General features: G+C 36.5%; 4 protein-coding genes across 8 annotated transcripts in view; 2 read left to right on the top strand and 2 right to left on the bottom strand.

Moving 5' to 3' along the window:
• Positions 1-23,726, bottom strand: part of LOC147405700 (receptor-like protein EIX2) — a 66,138-nt gene that overhangs the window by 17,024 nt on the left and 25,388 nt on the right. The gene's annotated exons all lie outside the window — the stretch shown is intronic.
• LOC147405705 (pentatricopeptide repeat-containing protein At1g26460, mitochondrial-like) lies at positions 2,497-6,540 on the bottom strand. 5 transcript variants are annotated; one of them, XR_015176033.1, is made up of 5 exons: positions 6,098-6,540; positions 4,464-4,686; positions 3,723-4,369; positions 3,447-3,519; positions 2,497-3,085 (listed from the first exon to the last, which is right to left on the bottom strand). XR_015176033.1 is itself a non-coding variant. In XM_086433516.1 (4 exons), the coding sequence occupies exons 2-4, from the start codon at positions 4,683-4,685 to the stop codon at positions 3,830-3,832; spliced, it is 630 nt and encodes a 209-aa protein (XP_086289642.1). In that variant the 5' UTR covers position 4,686; positions 6,098-6,539; the 3' UTR covers positions 2,497-3,829. The 5 variants fall into 5 exon arrangements, 2 of the variants coding, with proteins under 2 accessions (XP_086289642.1, XP_086289641.1); XR_015176034.1 differs by having other exon boundaries at positions 2,497-3,519; positions 3,723-3,841; positions 3,974-4,369; positions 6,098-6,539; XR_015176032.1 differs by having other exon boundaries at positions 2,497-3,519.
• On the top strand, positions 8,699-22,239 carry LOC147405703 (uncharacterized). The gene is made up of 13 exons (XM_086435411.1): positions 8,699-11,014; positions 11,099-11,227; positions 12,287-12,475; positions 12,578-12,943; positions 13,047-13,081; positions 13,176-13,251; positions 16,120-16,335; positions 16,519-16,641; positions 16,699-16,794; positions 16,926-17,073; positions 17,147-17,280; positions 21,698-21,784; positions 21,881-22,239. The coding sequence occupies exons 1-13, from the start codon at positions 8,699-8,701 to the stop codon at positions 21,965-21,967; spliced, it is 4,002 nt and encodes a 1,333-aa protein (XP_086291537.1). The 3' UTR covers positions 21,968-22,239.
• LOC147405704 (uncharacterized) lies at positions 12,590-16,113 on the top strand. The gene is made up of 4 exons (XM_086433517.1): positions 12,590-12,943; positions 13,047-13,630; positions 13,720-13,839; positions 15,876-16,113. The coding sequence occupies exons 2-4, from the start codon at positions 13,258-13,260 to the stop codon at positions 16,046-16,048; spliced, it is 666 nt and encodes a 221-aa protein (XP_086289643.1). The 5' UTR covers positions 12,590-12,943; positions 13,047-13,257; the 3' UTR covers positions 16,049-16,113.

Raw genomic sequence — 23,726 nt, 5'->3', positions numbered from 1 at the left:
TCGAAAGTTGAAATTTGGATGTGATGGATAGTTTAGAATCTTGGTTTAATTATAAAGTTTTTGTGAAGGCTTGCACGTGAAAATATTTTATGGAATTGGTTTGCATCAATGAGCTCCTGCGGTATGTTGAGGTTTGGCTGAATTACAAAGTATCAACTAGTTATCTGAAGTCTCATTTGTAATAGACTAATCCATTCAATTCCGGTTGTTTTTAAGTTAAAAGATTTCTAATGGCTTTGATACGTATTGAATTACCTGGTAGAATCGGTCATCTGTACTGGGATCCCTAGACCTTGCATCCAAGCATCAAAACTAGGTTGATTAGAACAACTATGTGAAGGAGACTCTGATCATCCTTCTTTGTTAATCATATGCTCACGTTTGTATCGGAATGTTCTATTGTAGAACTTTGATTAAGTTTTAATAATTTGATCATATCATCTCTTGTTTCTTTGCAGCATCTTAATAAATACTATTACTAGAAAAATGATATATTTTTTAAAAGAAATTAACTTTAGCTTTATAATTACTAGAAATAACAATTACCGGGTGTGTTAGTTGGCTTTGTATGAGTGTGCAGCTATGGTTTGCTTGGTTTCTATTACTATTATGAGGTGTTTATTTCAGTCATACTGTAAATAGAATTCACATGCTATTAAATATTATCTTAGTATTTTTCTTTGGAGAAGCAATAAAACGAATAAGAAAGGGGGAAAAAAGAGAGGAGTGATTAGAGAGAAGGCTATGGATTATACACGAAATCTAGATGCAAAGAAGAAAAGTGGAGTGGAGTGGGAATGTATGTGTTTCTGAGGGTATTAGAAATTCACTTTGCCATATCCGAATTCTAATATATATATTTTATCATTGCAGTCGGGTTGCTGCAAGCCACCAATAGAATGCAGATTCACATATGTCAGCCCAACCAACTAGACCAAGATAGCCACTACAAGCCAAAACCCAGATTGTGCAACTTGGACCAATGATGATCTCCGCTTCAACTGCCAAGCTTGCAAAGATGGACTACTTGACAACCTCAAACAAGATTGGAAGAAGGTTGCAGTGATTAACGTCATCTTTCTGGTGTTCCTAATCATAGTCTACTCCATTGGATGTTGTGCCTTTAGAAACAACAGGGAGGAAAATGTTATCCTAGATGGAAGGGAAACCCATAAACCAGGAATTAGTTTGGATTAAAAATCAGAGACTATGAGAGGATTTTACTGAGATCTGTTCCACTATCTTTGATTCACAGTTGATGTTTCTTTTGATTCCTTTCTTGTATAGCTTAGTTTCTACTACTTCCTCCATCGTGGAGTTTATGTTTATTACTAGGCATGAATGATTGTATCAGACTTGATAATATTATTCTACCTTGACTATTGTATTTTTTATTATGACTATTTTGCCGTGAGTATATGAATTTGTGGTTATTTTAATGAATAATTTGTTGCAACTTTTAGTAAAAACTGTACGCGGTTGGTTTGTGATTCAAAATTTTAAATTTTATTTGAACTTTTAAAATCTGAACTTTTAACATTTTTACATGCATCAACTTCAAAATAGGTGAATTTTTAAATTTTGTTGAATGGCCTTGCAGATGTGTTTGGCTTTTTGAGTAAAAAAAAAATTCAGTTCAAAATTATGATTAGCTTTGAAAAGTTTCATAATTAAGGGGACAGAAAAGACTTTGGACACCTTCAGATTCAGTTGGAATTTCTTTCCTCATTTTTTCAGACCTATTATAACCTTGTGAAATTTCTTCCAACATGCATGGGAATGAATTGCACAAATTAGAAAACGGCAATTAAGTTATTGCAAAAGAACTAATGCATAAGAATTATAAGGTTTACCTCATGTGACCAGGAAATATACTTTACCGGAATTCCGTCAAGTATACTAGTTGATAACAAGCTCCGGACATTTAAAGGGAAGTTATTAGGTGGTACCTTATTAGACATTTTTTGTTCCACCTTACTCTTACGAGTTTTGTTTGTGACAACTACCAATGGGGTAGCATTTTCTAGTACATTTGCATTCGGATCAACCAACTCTTTTTTCCTTTAATGATTCTGATAGTTGAATTGAAGATTGACCCATTAGTAATTCATGGTTGATTAAGAACAGGCTAGAAGGGTTCATCTCAGATCCCTCTTGAAAATCACCAAAAGAAATGGTGGTACCATCACGTTTGTTAAAGTTGTGACTCATTGGCATAGACATTTCTTTCCTCATTTTTCCACATTTCCTCACTTTTGGGAGATTGTCAAGTAACATCTAGTTAATCTTCTGAGAGTTCTCAAGTCAAAAATAACTCTATTCCTCTACTCCTTTTTCCTATTTGGTCACTGTTTTATATGTGACTAGTTGTTGATCTGGATATTTTGATTCTTCATCCATGCAACAAGGAACGAAATGGGCAAGTTTCAATTTCAATAGGAGACTAATAATTGGAGGAAAGTAAACAGAATCAGACAGAAATTGCAATCAGAAACACTCAGCCAAATATCCCATTCTAAAAACAAAACAAAGTTATTCTTAAATTATAAAAACATATCCCTTGTGAAAATGAAATGTGAAGCAACACTCACAAATTCCTGATTTTCAGGTTTACCTCATTTTTAACACTTGACCTCCTTCAAATGTTACAAAAGAATAAAAAAAAATTCTAATAATATTACTAGCACTGCAATTACTGTCTGCCTCTCTTCATGCTGCTGCAAGAAGGGCATTTGTACTGCTTTGTATTCTTGTCCTTCGAAGGTGTTATCTTCACGCACTTTCTATCAAACCACCTCTCATAGATGTCACAACCAATCCAGCATTGTCACTAATTGGACCATATGCATCAATGGCCAACCCGGTAGCTATGGTGCTCAGCATTCCAAGGGCAAATGAACCCCATTGTCAACTATCATGAGCATATGCCTGATGAACCACAAAAGAGTAGTTAAAATAGATTGTTTCATAAACTTGAACATTGTTTAAACCTCAAATTTCTTCATGACAGACAGTATAGAAATCCACAGTGAAGAATTAATAAAAGAAAAGCATTCTCCACTTGTCAACTATCATGAGCATATGCCTGATGCACCACAAAAGAGTAGTTAAAACAGATTGTTTCATAAACTTGAGCATTGTTTAAACCTCAAATTTCTTCATGACAGATAGTATAGAAATCCACAGTAAAGAATTAATAAAAGAAAAGCATTCTCCACTTTTCAAGAAATAACATGTTTGAAATGGCTATGACCAAGTCCAAGCAAGTATACTTATACTTACTTGTATACGGGAGAGAAAATGCTAAGATTTCAATTTAAAATGGATTAAGTAAAGCAAATGCTAAGATGTCAATTAAAAAAATTGTATTCTAAAGCACATTGTTGATGGAAATAAGTGTGGAGAGATACTTCAAGAACATCATAAATAAGGCAAACTTTTTTTACTTTCTCTACTCAAAGACTTCATAGGTGGCAGCAACTCCAACGTAAATGCCGAAGCAGCTGCATAGTCTATGACCTGATTCAGATAAAAAAATAATAATAACAATTAGAAAATGCTCAAGATCTCTATTTATCTTATCTATCTATTTGTAGAAATCCTAACGATTTTTGAAATCTTATGGTTAAGCCCACAACACTTGATATATCCATTTATATGCTTCTTTATCAACCACAATATCAATTATGCCAAAACTTAAAAAACATATAAGAGATGAAAACCTGAATGTAGGAGTAAACTGTTCGATGTTCCATATAAGCTGATCCAAAATCAATAACCTTGATTTCTATTGGAGCTCATTGATGCAAACCAATTCCATAAAATATTTTCACGTGCAAGCCTTCACAAAAACTTTATAATTAAACCAAGATTCTAAACTATCCATCACATCCAAGTTTCAACTTTCGACTACATGAATATTCACCATAACCAGTGGATATAAAGAAGTAAACGGAGCGAATAGATCTTCTACCTCAGTAGTAGAAATCTCATAAGCAGATTCAAGCTCATTAAGAGTACTAAAAGCCCTTTGTAAATTCCCCAATGATGCGTGGGCATATATCTTACCAAGGTAAGATTCCGGGTTTGGGGCCCTCTTTTGACGCAATGAGCGCCGCAGTATGGCCCACGATACATCAAGAAGCGTAGGATTGTAGGTCCTACCAGCAGTTCCAAGAGCTGACACAACTAATCCTTCATCAGTGGAGAGAAGGACAGGAGGTCTTGAGGTCTCACCACGAGCTATCCATCTGGCGAGGAACTCCAAGGCATAGAAAGCCAACTTGCCATTGTCCTCTTGCAAAGCAACATCAGCAATGTAGTTGCATAGGTTCCAGCTTGGACACAGGGCTTTGTTTTGATCCATTGTCTAATAACACAACAAGAGGAAGAAAGCCATGAAATGCACATCTCCCACACAAAGACTTCAAGGACTAATCAAAGTCAGTGCTTCAGTATCGTACCTTGCACCTTTCTATGATGGATGCCAAGGTATCCAATCTCCCTACATTAACACAACTCCGCACACAATCAGTGAACACCCTCATCGACAACATATAACCAGATTTCAGAGTCAAATCTAAATATTTCAAGGCAGCATCAATTTGATTTACCAAAAACAGCATGCCAATGACCAAATCATATGACTCATCATCGGGCATAGATTCCTTTCCTGTCTGTAGCATCCTGATGCCAAACAATGATACATAGAATAAAATGAGAAATTGTCCGAGAATGCACCATTTAAGTCTAGATTGATGGAAATTTCTTTTCCAAACAATATGCACCATTGAAATTGAGATCATACTTCGTGACACGAATGTAAAAGAGCCAATACATGCAGATGCATTTTGGGTGCAAAGTGGGGAAAGGTGCATCTCAAGTATTAAAATTATCTAAGGGAATTTTTGGTCTTTTTTACGTGCAAGTGATTGTGGTCACACCCTGTTGTAAGTCTATAATGGTGAGCTCTACTCAAAGGGGTAATTCTTGCTTATTGAAAACAGGTGAACTATTTACCAAAATTAAGTCACAGATAGTATCACTAAAAAAAATATATTTTTTTAACACAAAAAATAACAGATAGTATCTCCATATACTATATCTTATATTTTAAAAAAAAAAGAAGAATTTTTTAAGTCACAGATGAACAGATATCATGAAGTGATCACTTGAAAACACCCAAGAAAGAATTCCAAACAAATCAATAAGATTCACCATCGAGACTTTTCTTATTATTTCTTTCCTTTTCGGTTTTTAACGCTTTTAAGTAAACAAATTTGAGATTGGCAGTCTGCATGCTCATACATGCTCAATACTTAGAAGGATTTAAAGGCTAAGAACTACTTTTTCCAAGCGAGTGATCGTTTTATCTTGGAAATAATTCTTAATAAAGAAACTCCCAAGCAAATTTGGGATTCCATGAAAAAGAAATTCCAAGGCTCACCAAAGGCCAAGGCGCAGCAGCTTTATAACTCAGAAAATATAGAAATTAATTCTTGAATTTTGTTGTTATGCTCATTGAATTAGAAGCTTTTTTTTTTTTGGGATAAATGTTTGGAGTTGGCTTTGAGTACATCCACAAACAACATGTCTTACAAATGACAATAAAAGTGTTTGGTGAAGAAAAGTCTATCCCAGATGCCACAAACAATGCCTTTCAGTAACCAAGTTCATAAGAAATCAAAATTCTTAAAAAAATTCCACCTTAAGCCCAAAATATCTACTGGAATAAGTGAGCCCATTACCCAATGAGCACCATCATTTGAAGAGGGGGGAAAATGAGCATTTCCAGAAGAAAAATTTTCAAAATTTAAATCAATAAGATGCTGAACAAACAACCACCAACCCAGTCCACTAAACATTAAGATATTCCAGAAAATAAGTCATCTAGATCCTTGATTTAAACCTGAAGCATCCGAAATCAAGAACTAAATCACCAATACAAACACATAATCATAATAAAACAACTAAGAACATTAAAAAGTCACAAAACAAGAAGACCAAAACATCAACAACAGCTTCTCAGATTACCAATAAAAATACTTCATAAGAGACATAAATAAAAAAAAGACTCCACCTTTCACAAATATCTTACCAGCACAGTTTTGCAAATCATGAGAGCGAAAGCCGTTCGTGCGAGGGTTTCAGCGATGAATAGGGAGAGAGAGAGAGAGAGAGGCAGCGAGAGTGAGAGGAATAGGGTCCTGTTCGTGTTCGTGTTCGTGCGAGAGAGAATGAGAGAGTGAGCCGTTGGAGGAATAGTTGCAGTGAGGAATAGGGCGAGAGAGAATGAGTGAGTGAGAGAGGGAGTGAGAGAGAGAGAGCGAGAGTGTGAGAGAGAGTGAGAGCGAGTGCGAGAGAGTGTGAGAAAAGAGAGAGCGAGAGAGAGTTCGAAGAAGTTTGGAGGTTTGGACGAAGAGGTTTGGAGTTCTGTTCGAACAGAACAGAGAGGTTCTGTGAGGGGTTTAAAGAAGAGAGGGAGGAAGCACAAAATAATCATCTTTTGAGGGATGGCGCTGTAAACTTGTAAATCTTATAACGTTCGTTTGAGACTCAATCTCGTCCGTCAGATACCGTTGTATCGAACGGTTAAAAAAAGTTTGCCAATCCGTCTGCCAATCTGTTAGCCAGCGAACGGGACCCAATAACTAATGGTATAACAGTAAAAAAAAAATTAATAAAAGATTTTTATTGTAATAATTAGTGGTATAACAGTGATATTTTAATATAAGAAAAAAGTGTTTCATGGCAACTATAGAACTTATGATGACTAATGATGGGTATGTTTTATTACCAAAGAAAATGGGTTGGTTTTTTATTTTCCATGGAAAATCAAAATTTTCATTGTTTGATTAGATCTTTTTCATGAAAAATGAAATCCACCTTCATCTAAAAATTCAGCAAATTGTGGATTTCTTTTTTTATGCCAATGGCTAGGAAAATGAAATCACCCTCAAATTTCGTCACCAACAAAATCCTACACCGCGTTTGGATAGAGCTTCTTGACAACTTCTGCTCCTACAGGGAGTTAGCAAACATTTGGATAGACTTTTTCTTTTATGCGGATATATTTTTTGTTTTTGTTGAAAAGCTCTAAAAACCTGCTCTTGCGTGGAGAGATTGGACTTTTGCTCTTGCACGGAGAGGTGTATCCACGCAGGGCCTAGTTTCTTATTTTCTTCACCTTCTCCACCATGACCACGGTCATTGGTGACCTTCACCATCACCGTCAAGTACCACCTCTCCCTCTCATCCCACCCTATTCCCTCCACCTCTACCCTTTCCCTAGCTCTGCATCTTCTTCTTCCTCTCTCTCTCTCTCTCTCTCTCTTTTTCTCATCCACCTCATTCTTCTTCTTCTTTTACTTTTTTCTCTTGTATTTTTCTTGGATTTTAATTTTTCATATTGCTCATTTTCCCACCACATTTTTGAATCTCTAAGTTGAATACTAGGGTAAAACATTATATGTTAGAAATTAAATACAATGTGTTACCTAGAAAAAAAAAACATGGCCAGAGACATTTAAGTTTTTCATCTATATAATACAACACAATTGAGTTGTTATAGTTTTGCGTTTTTTGAGATGGGGATAAACATCCCCTCACCTAGAGTTTGTGAGTATACAAATGTTCCATCAACTTACACTATATTTTTTTATCTTTCATCTTCACTCTCTTTAATTTTTTTTATATCTCATCTTTAACCTATTTTCTTATTTTTCACTTTTTATCTCTTCACTTTATTTTTTTAATAATATTCTTCCAATTTTATATTTTTTCATACTCTTACCCCTTTAATCCACAAAAAGGATTCCCCAAACTCTAGCGTAAGATAAAAGTCAAGGATATGTCTTTGAAAACAAAGTGAATTAACTCTAAATTTCACCATAACGTAGAGGGGTTCTTCAAAATTATATATTTCACTTATGATGCACTTTCATCATTATATATTGCATAATAAGGACTGCACGCGGAAAATCATACACAATCTATGTGAAATTGATGTGGCAAGGGCACATAATCACAAATCTTTTCCTTTTGTATCTCAAAGAAAAAGGCTCTATAATTTTGTGTTCTTACCACGTCAACCGCGTATGATTTATCACAGGCATTCATCACAACTCTTATATATTATTAGAATTTATCAATGTCTAGGACACGGAAAAATTCTTTTTGGAGTTAAGGGAGTAAAAATGAAAAAATAATTAATGTAGAGGAGTATTATCGAAAAAGGGGAGAAGTCTGAGACGAGGAAAAGTATTTATGGGCATGGTAATAGATAAATGGCGTGGTAATATCACAACATCCTGGTTTTTACTTGCACGTCATCATTGGTTTAAGAGGAATCAACTCGACCGGTTTAAACGAGATTCTTTCGGTTGAAATCGGTCGATCCAAAAAACCCAAATCGGGTTTAAAAACCATTGAACCGTTAGTTAATACTTGGCGGTCTGTGTCGTCTTCTTCACCAGTATTTACTCTCACTGTCTCACAAAGGTTTTCAAATTTAAAAACCGCCTAATCAAGAATTCAAAATCAAGAACGAAATAAAGATAAATCTCCGCCATTGTTGGTAGCTCAGAGGGAGAGAAAGAGAGAGAACCAATCGATGATTGATCGAAATTTTCTTCTTCTTCTTTGAATTTCTCTGTTAATCTTGTTAATATGTAAGCATTTGCTCTTAATTTAACCATCAATGGGGCCTAAGAAGCGTGGTTCCGCTGCTATGGCTTCTGCTTCCATCAAAGATGAGCGGAAGCAAACTGTCACTCAATCTGGTGATTTCGATCAATCTGAGACTTCAATCGAACTTGATTGCGAGGAAAACCTAACCTCTATTCGACAGGAAAACAACACCAATGCCCTAAATCTTATTGAAGAATTGAATCTCTGTTACACGACCTCAGCAGTCACCCACCGAATTAAAGGTTTAATTTCTGTTAAAATTGCAACCCTAATAAATGATCTTAATGAGAAAGAAATACAGTTGAACGATGCAATCAAATCTACAAGAAAAGCGATTTCTTTGGTTCCAAATTGGATCGAGCTTCTTCATTTCTACGGTAATCTACTCTACATTGCTTCGAATGATCGTAAAGGGTATGAAGAGGTTATTCAAGAATGTAGTCGGGCATTATCGATTGAAAATCCCTACGATCCAACAAAGGGTGGTTTGGAGGAGGTAGATGTACGAGAGGCTAGTGTGGCAGATGTAAAGCAGAACCTTCATTCAATTATTCAAAAATCCAACATTGCTTTGATATCGATTTGGATGAAGCATCTTTTGACTGAATCGAAGGTTGGGTCGGTTCCCACAAAACAGATATTGAAAGACCCAAGTGGGCTTATGTCTCTTACTAAGATCAAGAAACCAAGAAAGGCAATTGAAGAACAGCTTAAGAAGGAGATTGTTTCTGCATCAAGGGAGTGGAGAATCTTGCAGCAGCAAAGCTTGGAGCAGAAACCTATTTCGCCCCAATCGAAGAACGAGGAGGAGAATAAGCAAGTGAGGGGTCGTCGTAAGAAGGAAAATTTAAAGAATATTGTCTCCTCGGTGGTGAAGAAGGATTGGGTTCGATCATATTGGAACTCTTTGAGTCTCGATAAGAAGCAAAGTTTGCTCAAAGTGAGTGTTCACGATCTCGAAACCCATTTCAAGGATCAATTGGAGATGGAAGTTCTGTCGGAAGCTCTATCTTTTGGCAAAGCCAATGGGAGATGGAAATTCTGGACCTGCCCAAGCTGCAATGAGAAACTTGTTGATTATGTTTCACTTATGCAACATGTTCAAAGTGATCACGTAAAAGTCCTGCCACCAAATTTGCGATCTGTTTTTCCTAAAATAGTTGGAGATGATTGGGTTGCCATGATTCGCTATGGTCTATGGTATCCACTAGATATTGCTGGTTCATTAAGAATGCTTGAAGGATCAAAAGATAAATCGGAGTCTTCTCCTGATAAGGCGATGGAAAAAGAATCCAAAGAGGAGAAGACTGGGAATAAGAAACTCGTGGAAACAAGTAGAAACCATACTGAGATTTCTAATGTTGAATTAATGGTAGGTGGAAGTAGTTGGTGGACGAAGGTATTTTATCTTGGACAGAAGTGGCCACTTTCTGATGATTCTGAGCGTACAGAGCTCCTTAAAAAAGTTCCTATTTTGCTCTACATACTTCTGAAACATAATTATCTTGCTGCGAGTCATATTACCAAGGTGATACGATTCACCATGGACAAGATACAACATATCGTTCACGGTTCATGGTTTCTCAACATTGGCTTGGAAAAAACTTCTCTCAGCTTATGCTTCTTGTCACCTTCAGAGCTTAAAAAAATCTACCGATTCTTGAAATATCTTCTTATTTATTGTTTGGCAGGAAGAGAGAAGGATAGCACCTTAGCTGATGAAACACATAGTGTTACTTATGGATCTGATATCAAAGAGAGGATCATTTTTTATGGAGATTCTTTATGTCTCCTTTTGGAGAAGAGTGATTCCATGGACGATGGTGCTGATAGTGATGCACTGTTAAACTGGATATTAGAAGAAGATCCTTCAAGTGGAGAACAACTGGCTTCATGGAAATGTCTGAGGGAAGATAAAACACGTTGCGGAATGGAAATTCTGCAAAAAATTAAAGAGGAAAACTCCATCTTACAGACCTGGTGCGAGAGTTTATGTGAGAAACGGGACCTTGCAGTAGCTTTCAACACAGTCGAGAGACTCTGTATCGGAGAGCGTAAAGGAAGGAAGGAAGCAACTGAATTCGTTTCTCAAAGTTACGAGGTAATCCTCAAGAAGTGGATAGAAGAGCTTGTTGAGAGGAAGAATGAGTTGTATGTTGCATCAAATGTTCTTAATGAAGCACAACATCTTAAAGTCTCACAATTTGGATACGAGGAATCTTTGACTGGCGAAGATGAGGATTGGAGAATGCAGGACTTAATGTATCAAGCAGACACTTGCATAGAAACAGTAATTCTGAGACACAAGGACTGGTTCTCTGTACAGGTAGTTTTATCTGCAAGACTAAAACCGTGACTTGTGGTCCATGACGACGTTTTATCTTAATCACAAAGTATTTCATTCTTGTAGTTCAGCAAAATTGATGCAAATATCGTTCACACTGGCACTTCTATCTGGGAATTGGAGTTGAAGCTTGGATCTTTTTCTGCCCATGATTACCGGGCAATTATGTTGCCTCTTCTGAAGTCATTTTTGCAGGTATGTAATGGTATTTTTACCTGATTTATGAACCCCATCCCACTTATCAGCCATCACATATATGTTCGATAATAGGACATAGTTTGCATGATCACCCATGAAGCTCAGCTTTCTTCTCTGCAAGCACCCAATAAAGCCTTCCACACAACCACATCAGGTTTCATCGGCATTGTTCTCATGATCTCCTTTGCCTTGTCAAACAGACCCACACGGCCAAACAGATCAACCAAGCACCCGTGGTGAAATACCTAATACCACCTTCAAACAATCCTCCATGACTGCAAGCATTCAGAACACTATTAAACGTTATAGCGTTGGGTTGAAAATGCATACCCTCCATCTTCAAGAAGAGTTCAATTGCTTTTCTGCTTTCCCCATTTGCAGCCAGACCCGAAGTCATCGCATTCCCAGATTCCACACTCTTCTTTCCCATTCCTTCGAATGCTAGAACCATGCCTTCTAAGCATCCATACTTGGCATACATGTTAATGTGCGTCGAACTGATATTCTCATCAAGCTCAATTCCATGCTTGTCGATATAAGCATCGACCCACCATTACTGAGAAAGTGCACTCTAATGAGTAATTGCAGATAGCTTACCAAGTGTGACTCGGTCCGGGCCTTCCCCATTGTCCTGCATCCAAACTATGTCCTGTTATCAAAGATATACGGGATGGCTGTTGTTCTTCAATTTTTTAATGTTTTAGTTCGGAAATTTTGAATTTTGGATCGTTAGTAGTAGGTCACATTGTTCTGAAATCTGTTTTGATGGTGAAGTTTTGATCAAATCTGCAATTCATGAGGGAAAATCAGAGTCTGGTTTGAATTATATGGTAGTTGTTCTCTTAGATGTTGATTAACAGAAATAATTCTAATCTGCAATATTTTTGCAGTGAACCTTCAATTAAAATTGAAAAAAAAAAATCGTTGTTTTTTTCATATATTAGCGTTTTGTTATATAGTCAGCAAATGTTATTCCTAATTTTCTTTTATTTGCTGTATAATTTTACCTGTTTGGATATAAATTTTCATCTTGTTGACGTTAACTCTCTTTTCCAGTCACACTTAGAGGAAATCGCAGATAAATATGCTACAGAGAAATCAGAGGCTGCAAAAAAGGCATTATTAGCTGAACTTGCACAGGATGACAAAAAGAGTATCAATAAAGGAGGTGATCCTTCGAAACAGACACATAAGTCAAAGAACAAGAGAAAGAACAGGAGTAACAGAGAAGCTAAGGATTTAAAGGTTGTAATTGTCTTTGTCTAGTTAGGATCTTTTATTAGGTGCATAGTTATATTATATACAACTTCGTTGACATTGAGACTAATGCTTTCTGGAATTTTTCAGGCTACTGGTGGTGAGAAGGCTAGAGGAAGCATTGTAGAGAACGTGCAACCAGAGTTGTCAGTTGTTAAATCAAAGCCCGATTCTTGTGATCCAGATGTTCATGAGCTGTTGAGAACGTATTCTGGAGGGTCTGACATGGTGCCAAATTCAGAAGTTGAGAGTCTCTCAATTAACTGTCATGAGAAGCCTCATGAGCCTTGTGATGATCCATCAATGGGAAAGCCTGATATGTCAAAAGATTTATTAGCTGAATTTGCACTCGATGACAACAAGAGTATCAATAAAGGAGTTGATCATTCGAAACAGAAAAATAAGTCAAAGAATAAGAAAAAGAACAAGGGTAACCGAAAAGCTAAGAATTTAAAGGTTGTAATTGTCTCTGTCTTGTTGAGTTACTTTATTAGGTGCATAATTATTTTAATGTACAACTTCGCAGATGTTGGGGCTAATGCTGTCTGGAATTTTGCAGGTTAGTGGTGGTAATGAGGAAATTGCAGAACAGACGTACGTCTCTTTCTTGTTAGGCACACACATGATCCTTCCTTTTTTCTTCTTCACTACAATCACTATTCTTTTTGTGCTAATGTGCATACTGCAGTCACTTTCCTGTTGAGTCGGATGACTTGGAACCGAAGGAAGAGGAATTTAGATGTCAACTTGAGACTGAAACAGATGCAAAAATGCTTGAAGAAACTCCGGGGTATCAAGTGAAAATTGAGAATGAGGGCAAACAGAAGCACCAAGCAGAACTACATGAGAAGGCTAGTGGAAGCATTGTAGAGAACGTGGCACCAGAATTATCTGTTGTTGACTCAAAGCCAGATTCTGGTGACCCAAATGTTCAGTCTAGAACGTATTCTGGAGGGCCCGACATGGTGCTGAGTTCAGAAGTTGAGAGCCCCTCAATTAGCTTTCATGAGAAGCCTTACGAGGCTTATGAGGATCCATCACTGGGGAAGCCCAATTTTTCCGATGATATATTTAGTGTGCCCATACAAAGTGCAGGGGGAACTGCATTGCCCAGCAAATCCTCTACCAATTCTGGAGGGCAAGGTTAACAACTCTTAAATAACACTACATATTTTTGGTCAAATTATTCTATATGTTGGAATTGTTCCCTAAATCATATTTGTTTCATGAAGGCCTTCCTAACGAAGGAACTTCGGAAGTTTTGCTTACTCGTCAATGCCGATGGAAACGAAGGCAAGGAAAACCACAATACAGCTCTACCAAATCGCTTGAAGCCTTGTCATCTGAAAAAGGTAATTATGAAATTGAGAATTCACCAATTGATGGTCACATCAAAGAATAATCTACTGCAACGGCTACTTTTCAAAAAAAAAAATAATAATAATCTACTGCAACGGCTCAGGGGACCCTTTGTGGTGCTCAACATAAGCATGGCTGTACTTTGGTGCACTAGGACTGTTATTTGCATTTATTCTTTTTTCTACCTTAGGTTGAACTTAGTAATGGTAAATTTTAACTTCCTTACCATTATTATTTTCTTTTTATAGGTACTGTACTATTATTATTATTCTAGATAAAGAACAATATTATAAATAGAAAAAGGGAGGCCGAGGATACCTCCAGATACAAGTAGAAGGAAACAAGGAGAAAAAGAAAAGGAAAGAAAGAACAACTATGTGACTTCAGTAAAACTGAATCCCACCAAAATAAACAATCCTAAAAAAAAAAAGCTCTGAACTCCTCATACAACTTGCACAAAAATACATAAAAACTAGAATGCTACAACTTACTCAAAAATTTTAGAATACCAATTATAAACTCCTATATAGATCTATCTCTCCTAAGAAAAGCCTACTATTGTTCTCCCTCCAGATGTGCCAACAAATGTCAAAAGGTTCAAGTACCACAAGATCCTCAATTTTGGGTGAAAGATTTAGTTCAACCTGTCACAAAGTAATTAAATTATGGAGCATGGGGAGTACCAATACATAAAAAAATAGTAAGAAAATTTTCCTAATTTCAAGCGCATTGCAAAGGATAAGCAAATGATTGATAGATTCCCTATTTTCCTTGCAGAGAGAGAAAATTTTGAGAGATGAATCCGCTTATGCATATTGTGGTATGCAGGTGACAATTTTATCTAAGGACGCTAGCCAAATGGAAAAAAAAACCTTGAACAGGATCGTCCTACCCCGTAAAAGAAAGCTCCTGATAAGTTCTCCAGATAAGCTTCCACGTTTCTAGACATGCAAATAGAGAAAAAGAAGTATATTGGAACGCTAGCAAGCCTGCTCTTGATCAGAGTCAGCTTACCTCCCCTAGACAAATATTGAACTTTCCAAGATCCAATCCTGTTCCCCACTCTCTCAATCACATAATCCCAAATGGTTCAACTCCATAAGTAGCATCATTGGAAGACCAAGGAAATGAGTCCACCTAACATACCAAAAAATCAACGAGAGATTGAAGCTATTTACTACCCCTACCTGAACAACTTGTTTTTTTCAGATTCACAACTTGAGATGGCCTCAAAGCAACAAAGCAATCCCGCAAAGAATCTGACCTAATTATAGCAGGCATCCAAAACAAATTAAATGTATCATCAACAAACTGGACGTGCAACACCATAAAGCCTTCTAGCCTCCCGGTAGCCACTTACCTACACATCAGTCTACCAAAAGCTTCAACTACCAAATTTTGAATAAAATGGAGATAGTGGATCACCTCGCCTGAGGCCTCTAGAACTCTTGAAAAAGCTCGCAGAAGACCCATTGAACAAAATAAAAATGATTACGAGGATATGCACTTCATAACACAATTAATCCACCTCTCATTGAAGCCCATACAATCTCAGGAACTCCCAATTGACATGGTCACAGCCTTTTCCAGATCGATTTTACAGAAATCCCAGGTTTCTTGGATCTTAACCTTGAGTCAACATACTTGTTTTCAATTAACAGTCTATATCTCAGCCTTGAGCTTCATCATTATTAATAGACATCAATCCATTACACTTCCATTCCATCTAAGGCTACTTGCATAATTCAACAGACCTAGGTGGTATCCATATACTTCTATGATACTCATCTCGCATCTTACTTCTTATGATGGTTACTTATTTTAGATACTGAGGATTTCTTTTACATCTGGAGTTATCCATAGCTCAAAATTCACAATCGATGATCTTGACCTTGCAATAGTTATGCATTTATTATATTACTGCAGCAATTACTACAGCATTGGACACCTGTACTTTCATTTCCATGTTACATGGAATCACAAAACAGTGCTGGTGACATTCAGACCTTTTATGTTGTTTTATTTTCAGATAAATTTCAAGCACGTCAAAGTTTGCCAAATGAAGTTGTAGTCAACAGCACAACTGGAAAGAATGTGATTGGGACAGGGCTGAAAAATAAAGTTGGTGAAAACAATTGCTTTTTGAATGTAATCATACAGGTTGGAAAATCCATAATTTCTAGGCGTTTTTCCATTCTATGATATTTCATGGCACTTCACTTCTACTCTTTTCTGTTTTTCTGTTGACTCGGAGTTTCTTTTGTAAAATGCAGTCCTTATGGAATTTAACGCGGTTTAAAATTGAATTTTGGGGAAGATCAATATCATGGCATAACACCATCGGAAATCCTTGTGTTATCTGTGCATTATATGATATTTTTGATGCACTGAGTGAATCAGAAATAGAAACTCAAAGTGAAGCAGTTGATCCTACTTGTCTGAGAGTTGCTCTAAGCAAATTTTATCCAGATAGTGATTTCTTCCAGGAGGTAAATTCACACAAATGTGGTGGTATCTCTCACTGAATTTCCTATTTCACCTTTAAATCGCATCAACCAACTTTCCAGTCTTAACCCACGATACAAATAATAAAATTATAGTTGGTTATTTCCACGCAGTGTGTTCGCTTTTATTGAAATAATATATCTAATAGGTGCAAGACCAATTGACAGGCACAGATGAATGATGCTTCTGAAGTATTGGCAGCAATCTTTGACTGCCTCCATAAGTCATTTACTTTTGGATCGCGTAAACTCAATGCTGAATTAGAAGAGACTAATTGCATAGGGTCTTGGGTATGTCGAAGCAATGCTTGTGTAGCACATAGTGTTTTTGGAATGAACATCTTTCAGCGGATGAACTGCAACAGCTGTGGTCTGGAATCCAGATGTCAGAAATATACTTCATTGTCTTACAACGTCAATGCTAATTCTCTCCAAACAATGAAGGCATGTCTCATTTTAAGAAATTATTTGTTCATAATCATGGAATCACTTATCATTTCTTTGAAGAGGAGAAATCTTAAATTTGGAGAGTTGAGATTGTGGACATAGTTTTATGTTTTTGTAATTGGTTTCAGATTATGTCTGCAGACAGCTCTTTTGATGAGCTTTTGAAGCTTGTAGCGATTGATCGCCAATTAGCTTGTGATCCAGAAGTTGGCGGCTGTGGAAAACTCAACTATATCCATCATATTCTGTCAAAACCTCCTCAAGTGTTCACAACAGGTAAATTGTCAATTTGTTGAGAAATGAGTTATTCTTCTATCACTCTTAATAAGTCTTTATTCTTATCTTGCAGTCCTGGGTTGGCAGAGTGTCCATGAAAGTGAAAACAACATATGTGCAACATTGGCAATCCTAACCACTGAGTTAGACATTGGTGTCGTGTATCGTGGTCTGGATCCCGGGAACAAACGTTACCTGGTTTCCGTGGTATGCTAGGATAACCCTTGCATCCTTTGATTCAAATATTATTTAAGTTGCTTTTGTGAATGAGATTAACAAATAGTTATCATAGTTCTGTCACTTATTTCCTTGATAGTCTTTATTGACTAACTTTCACTTGAACTGCTGAAATAAGCATTTCAGCTCAAACAACTCAGTCATAAACCAATCACAATTATTGAATTATGTGCTTGAACAATGTCATGTATTGTTGAGGAAAATATATAGTACTTGACTCTAAATGCACAAATATTGAATATAAATAAGTAAACAATTTACTTGTACTATACCCTCAATAAAAATATCACTCACAAGTTGAAGAAGAAAATAACACTCTATTAAGAAAAACACACTTTTACAAACACTCGTACTTTTTACAACATCTCAAGACCTCTTACTCACAACTTATTTCTCACAACTTATTTTCTTACTACTTGATACAAAATGAGAGGACTCACCCCTATTTATACTAGTGGCACCTCCTTAATTAATGGATAGGATTGTGCCAACACATTTTTAATCTAATGGTTACAATTTTGTCATCTAGAACTTTCTAAAAATATCTATTAGTCTAGAGTTTTCTACCAACATATCTACTATTCTAGAATTTTCTATTTTTCTTTTATCTAAAAACATCTAGAGTTTTTTCTAGGAAGATTCTAGAAATTGGGCTATAAATAACCATTGGGCTTGGGCAATAAATGTGGGTTTTTCCCAATTTGGGCTGGTGTTGAATTTTAACACTCCCCCTCAACACCAGCTCTCACTCTATGCACCATGTAAAGCTGACGACGAAATTTTTTGAACTTTGCCAGTACTTGATCCTTTTGTGAGTTTTGCCACCGGACTATATGTTTCATCATATTGTTGAAAAAAAACCCTCGAGCCACCAATCTAGCTTTATACCTCTTGATCGATCCATCTGGACAATGCTTTATCTTGTAAACCCATTTGCAAGATATGGGTTTCACATCTTTTGGCTTTGGCACCTAATCCCACATCTGATTTTGCTTTAGCGTTGTGACTTCTTCAAATATCTTAGGTTCTTTAGCGGTTGTTTCTTCAACTATGGCTGCATTGGCATATTTGGGATTTGGTTTGCGAATTCTGTTTGACCTTCTTAGTTGTGATTGTGGAGTTGATACTTCCGTTTCTTCATAATGATCTTCTTGTTGATACACACCAATTTCCCAAGGATTCTAGGCCATCTCTTGATCACCTTCACTGTCATGCAGATCTCCAGCTTCATATGAACTTGGTTGAATGTTGACAGTGTGCTCCTCCACCTTTTGGTGTAGTTTGTCTTCGAATTCTCTTGAGTCTGGCAACACCTCTTTTCCTGAGGACCACCAAGAAGATGCTTCGTCGAATACCACATCTCGCGATGTATAACACCTTCCAGTTGTAGGATCACAACATCTCCAACCCTTTCTCTAATTATCGTATCCAACAAAGATACATCTGACTGCTTTCTTATCAAACTTGCTACGTAAATGATTAGGAACAAATACATAGCATACACATCCAAATACTCGAAAGTAGCTAACTGTAGGTTTTATGTCCCACAGTTTCTTAAAGGGTGAAACAAACTCTAACCTTGGTTGAGGAAGTTTGTTGATCACATAGGCTGCTGTTCTCATAGCTTCGGCCCAAAATCTTCCCGATACATTCTTTGCATGTAGCATACTCTGACAAGTTTCTGCAAGATGTCGATTCTTTCTTTCTGCTACACCATTCTGTTGTGGTGTATTGGCACATGTATACTGACGACGTATTTTGCATTCTCGTAGATATAGAGAGAACTCGTCCGAGCTATATTCTCCTCCGTTGTCTATGCGCAAGCAACGGATCTTCTTTCCTACTTCTCATTTTACTATCTCTTTGAACTCTTTAAACTTTGAAAAAGTTTCAAATTTTTCTTTCATAAAGAAAACCCACAAATACCTGGAGAAGTCATCAATGAAGGTCACCATGTACCGCATTCCCCCAACTGATGGTTGCTTGACTGGTCCGAACACATCAAAGTGAACTAACTCTAATGGTTCTTTTACTTTAAAATTCGATTTCTCGTATGGCAATTGATGTGCTTTACCATACTGGCATCCCGCACAGATCGTGTCTGTTCTCACGTCAAGCTGAGGAAGCCCCTTAAGCATCGACTTTTTTACCATCACACTTAACTTGGAATAGCTAACATGACTTAACCGCATATGCCACAAATCTGTTGTCTCGTTCCTTCTTGTCTTGTCTACATATGCAGACTCTGCTGACATTACGTAAACTGATTCCACTCGTCGTCCCTCCATCGTTGGCTTTTCTGAGATTTTGAGGTCACGATATACCTTCACATCTTGGGGACCGAACAAGACATAGTGGCCTAATGATGTTAGTTGAGCTACGGATAACAAATTTTTCTTCATTCCTGGAACATGGTAGACATTTTGAAGTGGCACCTGGTTAGAATTATAACGAGGTGTGACTATCGTCTTACCAATGTGAGCTATCGGTAACCTTGAGTTGTCAACTGTCACCACCATACGACTTCCCTTGTACTCAGACAAGTTTTGCAACTTTTTTTTTATCACCTGTCATGTGATTTGAGCACCCCGAGTCTACGATCCAGTCATTCTCGTTGTCAATCCCTTTAGATGTAGCTGTAAGAGCTAGCTCTTCTTCTTCCTTTACAAATGATGCTTCAGCATCCCATTCATCTTCAATTTTCTCTTTAGAACTGGAAGTAGCAGCATTACTTTCAGCATGCTTTTTCTTAGACCAGCAGTCTTTCGTTATGTGGCCCTTCTTTCCGCAATTGTAGCAATCGCCTTCGAACTTTCTACTATTACTGTGATTCTTTGAAGCTCCCCTTGGACGAGAGCCTCCTTCTCTTTGATGACCTCTTATCTTGTCACCATTCGTTTTAGATCCACCTCCGACGTGCTGCTTGAAGTTGCCCTTGTTTTTGCTTGTGTAGAATGCTTCCTCCTCACCCTTCAACGAGACTCCTCCCATTTGCTTAGCCAACTTCTTGACCAACAAGCAAATTTTCAAACTCAACAAGTGATGGTTGTATCAGCCATCCTTGTACTGCAGCAACAAAGCCTCGGTATTCGGGTCACAAACCATGGATAATTATTCTTTTTATCCTGGTTTCTCCAATAGCAGCATTCGGATCTAACTTTGAAATTTCACGGCATATCGACTTCACCTTATGAAAGTATTGGGCAATCGTCATATCACGTTGCGCCATTGATAGCAGCTCATTCACGAGAAGTTGTAGCTTTATATAGTTCTTCTTTGAAAAGAGTGTAGTGAAAATATCCCATGCTTCTTTCGGTGTTTTAGCATCTCGAATGTGCTCTAACATTTCTTCTTCAATTGTGGTCTTTAAAGCAAACATCGCCTTGCCTGCTTTAATCTTCCATTTTCGCAAGATGCCATTGGCATCTTCTGCTGTCGGTTGTGTAACTTTACTACCACCAACAATCTCCCAAAGGTCTTGACCTTGTAGGTAAGATTCCATGCATATTGCCCACGTGTTGTAGTTTTGGTTGTTGAATTTCTTGATTCCTCCAACTACTTAAAGGTCACCCATCGTGCCGACAAAGTTTCGACTAAATAGAACAAACTTGACTAACGATCTTGTAGAGTAGTAAACTCCTCACGACTCAAGATAGCTCCACCAAAATCAATCATTGGCAACCTGACTCTGATACCAATTGTTGAGGAACAAATCTAGAGTACTTGACTCTAAATGCACAAATATTGAATATAAATAAGTAAACAATTTACTTGTACTATACCCTCAATAAAAATATCACTCACAAGTTGAAGAAGAAAATAACACTCTATTAAGAAAAACACACTTTTACAAACACTCTCACTTTTTACAACCTCTCAAGACCTCTTACTCACAACTTATTTTCTTACTACTTGATGCAAAATGAGAGGACTCACCCCTATTTATACTAGTGGCACCTCCTTAATTAATGACTAGCATTATGTTAATACATTTTTAATCTAATGGTTACAATTTTGTCATCTAGAACTTTCTAAAAATATCTATTAGTCTAGAGTTTTCTACTAACATATCTACTATTCTAGAATTTTCTATTTTTCTTTTATCTAAAAACATCTAGAGTTTTTTCTAGGAAGATTCTAGAAATTGGGCTATAAATAACCATTGGACTTGGACAATAAATGTGGGTTTTTCCCGATTTGGGCTGGTGTTGAATTTTAACATGTATGTGTTTCTATGTATTTATGTATATAAATAATTGGATCAATTATAATAAGATAGCGTATCTTATCAATTACATGTATTTTGAAATTCGATTAGTCATGTGTGTTAAAAAGAGCACTTCTTATCAATTATTTTGGGCCCTAATTGTTATTTTGTAATTCGTAGGTTTGCTATTGTGGACGACACTATGTATGCTTTATTTATAATCATGGGAATGAAAGATGGTTCCTTTATGACGACCAAACTGTCAAGGTCAATTTCAATTTTTTTTTTATTTTAATAATTATTGTTTAGTTCTGTTAGTTATGTCCTTTATCTGGTTTTTCTTATCAAATTTGATTCATCCAGGTAACTGGCAGTTGGAACGATGTTCTCACCACGTGTAAAAGTGGGCATTTACAACCTCAGATTCTTTTCTTTGAAGCTGTAGATTAACTTTTACTTGGAGATTCTCTCATCCTCTGAAAAGTTTTGTAGTTAATATAAGTGACTCTTGTGGGAGCAATTGTTTCTCTCAGAGGACGACAGTGTACTACATAAAGAGGTTTTTGGTTTCAAAATGAGGAAAATAGACGACGAATGAACTCAAAGTCTAGAGATTGGTTTTGAAGGGAAGAGCAGCAACCGCAAGCTTGACTTGGCATAAATGCACAAACAGAGCTTATCTTGCTGACTTCTCAACATATTTGGCACATTGTCAATAACATACAACATACATACAACATAGTCCCATACGAAGAAGACCAGTTTTACTGTATCCAAATGGTTGCATAGATTGTTTTCATTTGCAGAGTTAAAAAGTTTTTGTACATAGAAAACATTACGCCCCCATGGGTCTCGTCATAAGTGTAGCTTACAGATGTATGTATCAATTTAACGTCAAAGTTGATAATTTTGTTGTCTATTGCTCTTCTTTCAGTCGCTGAATTGCCACTTTCAATGCTTTTTGCATGAATAATCCTCAAGTTTTGAGATGATATTTAAGGAATCATCTTAATTCCAAGGAAGTTTCTGATGTAAGATAAAAATCAAGGATATGTCTTTGAAAACAAAGGGAATAACTCCAAATTTCACTGAAGAATTTTGATAAAATAACGCCCTTTTTGACCCATGCCCCTTTCTCTCTCCTACCCATTGTGAAAAAAAAAAAACAAAAAAACCTTTCTGAACTGATCACCTTGTGACATTCAAAAACATGATCCAATGAAATAGGGTTGTAGAGGATAAAATTATATGAACTTTAAAATAAATAAAAAAATTAAAATAGTTATTTTTCAGGGTTGAATTTTATTTTTAAATTTGGATGCTCGGTAGTCGACTGTTTTTAACACCTTGGATCGAGTTCGAAGAACAAGTTTTTATTTTTATTTTTAATATGAATATTTTCATGAAATCTAGATGGTTGTGTGTGTGTAGGATTTGTCAATGACGGCCATAGGACCCTTTTTTAAGATTTAAAATCTTAAAAAATAAATTTGTGGGCTCTCTCTATGGTTAATGTCATTTGTGCCACGTGTCAAACATCTATTGGACTGTGAGCAAACACGTCAGGGGCATGCGTCAAAAAGAGCATTATATTATCAGCACTCTTCACCAAAACGTAAAACATAAAGGGGTTCTTCAAAATTACACATTTTAGTTATGACGCACATCTATCATTATATATTACTAGAGTTTGTTTGTGTCTTTGACACATGGAAGTTCTCTTTGGAATTAAGGGGTTAAAAATAATAATAATAAATATTGAGGGATATAATTGAAAATGAGGAGAAGAAAAGAGGAAAAGTATTCTTGAAAAAGGGTATAGTAATAGATTAATGGCGTGGTATTATCACAACATCCCCTGTTTTTACTTGCACGACATCCTTGGTTTTAGAGGAATCAACTGGACCGGTTTAAACAAGATTCTTTCGGTTCAAATCGGTCGATCCCAAATTAACCCAAATCGGGTTTAAAAACTATTGGACCGTTAGTTAGTACTTGGCGGTCTGGGTCGCCGTCTTCACTGTCTCACAGAGATTTTAAGATTTTAAAAAGGGGTAATTATCAAAAAAATACAAAAAAAAAAAGTATTTATGAAAACAAATCGAATTTTTCAAATATTTTTAAAAAGATACAAAACCGGTCTTTAAAAGACCGGTTTTTCTCTCTCCTCAAAATTTCTCAATACACTCTCTCTCCTCTAATATTTTTT

This window comes from Akebia trifoliata, chromosome 3, assembly GCF_017979445.1.
Source record: "Akebia trifoliata isolate Shusen 1 chromosome 3, ASM1797944v1, whole genome shotgun sequence".
In the NCBI taxonomy this organism is placed as follows: Eukaryota; Viridiplantae; Streptophyta; class Magnoliopsida; order Ranunculales; family Lardizabalaceae; genus Akebia; species Akebia trifoliata.
The sequence above is the reverse complement of the archived record's forward strand: the minus strand, read 5'-3'. Positions and strand labels throughout refer to the sequence as shown.

What these genes read in the sequence shown, in the direction of transcription:
- LOC147405705 (XM_086433515.1), bottom strand. Translation starts at nt 4,685, where the DNA reads ATGCTACAGACAGGAAAGGAATCTATGCCCGATGATGAGTCATATGAT. An exon ending in CCATCATAGAAAGGTGCAAG is followed by an intron (nt 4,370 to 4,463) that starts GTACGATACTGA and finishes TTGTGTTATTAG; the next exon opens with ACAATGGATCAAAACAAAGC.
- LOC147405703 (XM_086435411.1), top strand. Translation starts at nt 8,699, where the DNA reads ATGGGGCCTAAGAAGCGTGGTTCCGCTGCTATGGCTTCTGCTTCCATC. An exon ending in GAAAAGCTAAGAATTTAAAG is followed by an intron (nt 12,944 to 13,046) that starts GTTGTAATTGTC and finishes GGAATTTTGCAG; the next exon opens with GTTAGTGGTGGTAATGAGGA. An exon ending in ATAGTGATTTCTTCCAGGAG is followed by an intron (nt 16,336 to 16,518) that starts GTAAATTCACAC and finishes ACCAATTGACAG; the next exon opens with GCACAGATGAATGATGCTTC.
- LOC147405704 (XM_086433517.1), top strand. Translation starts at nt 13,258, where the DNA reads ATGCTTGAAGAAACTCCGGGGTATCAAGTGAAAATTGAGAATGAGGGC. An exon ending in TACCAATTCTGGAGGGCAAG is followed by an intron (nt 13,631 to 13,719) that starts GTTAACAACTCT and finishes TGTTTCATGAAG; the next exon opens with GCCTTCCTAACGAAGGAACT. An exon ending in AGCCTTGTCATCTGAAAAAG is followed by an intron (nt 13,840 to 15,875) that starts GTAATTATGAAA and finishes TTTTATTTTCAG; the next exon opens with ATAAATTTCAAGCACGTCAA.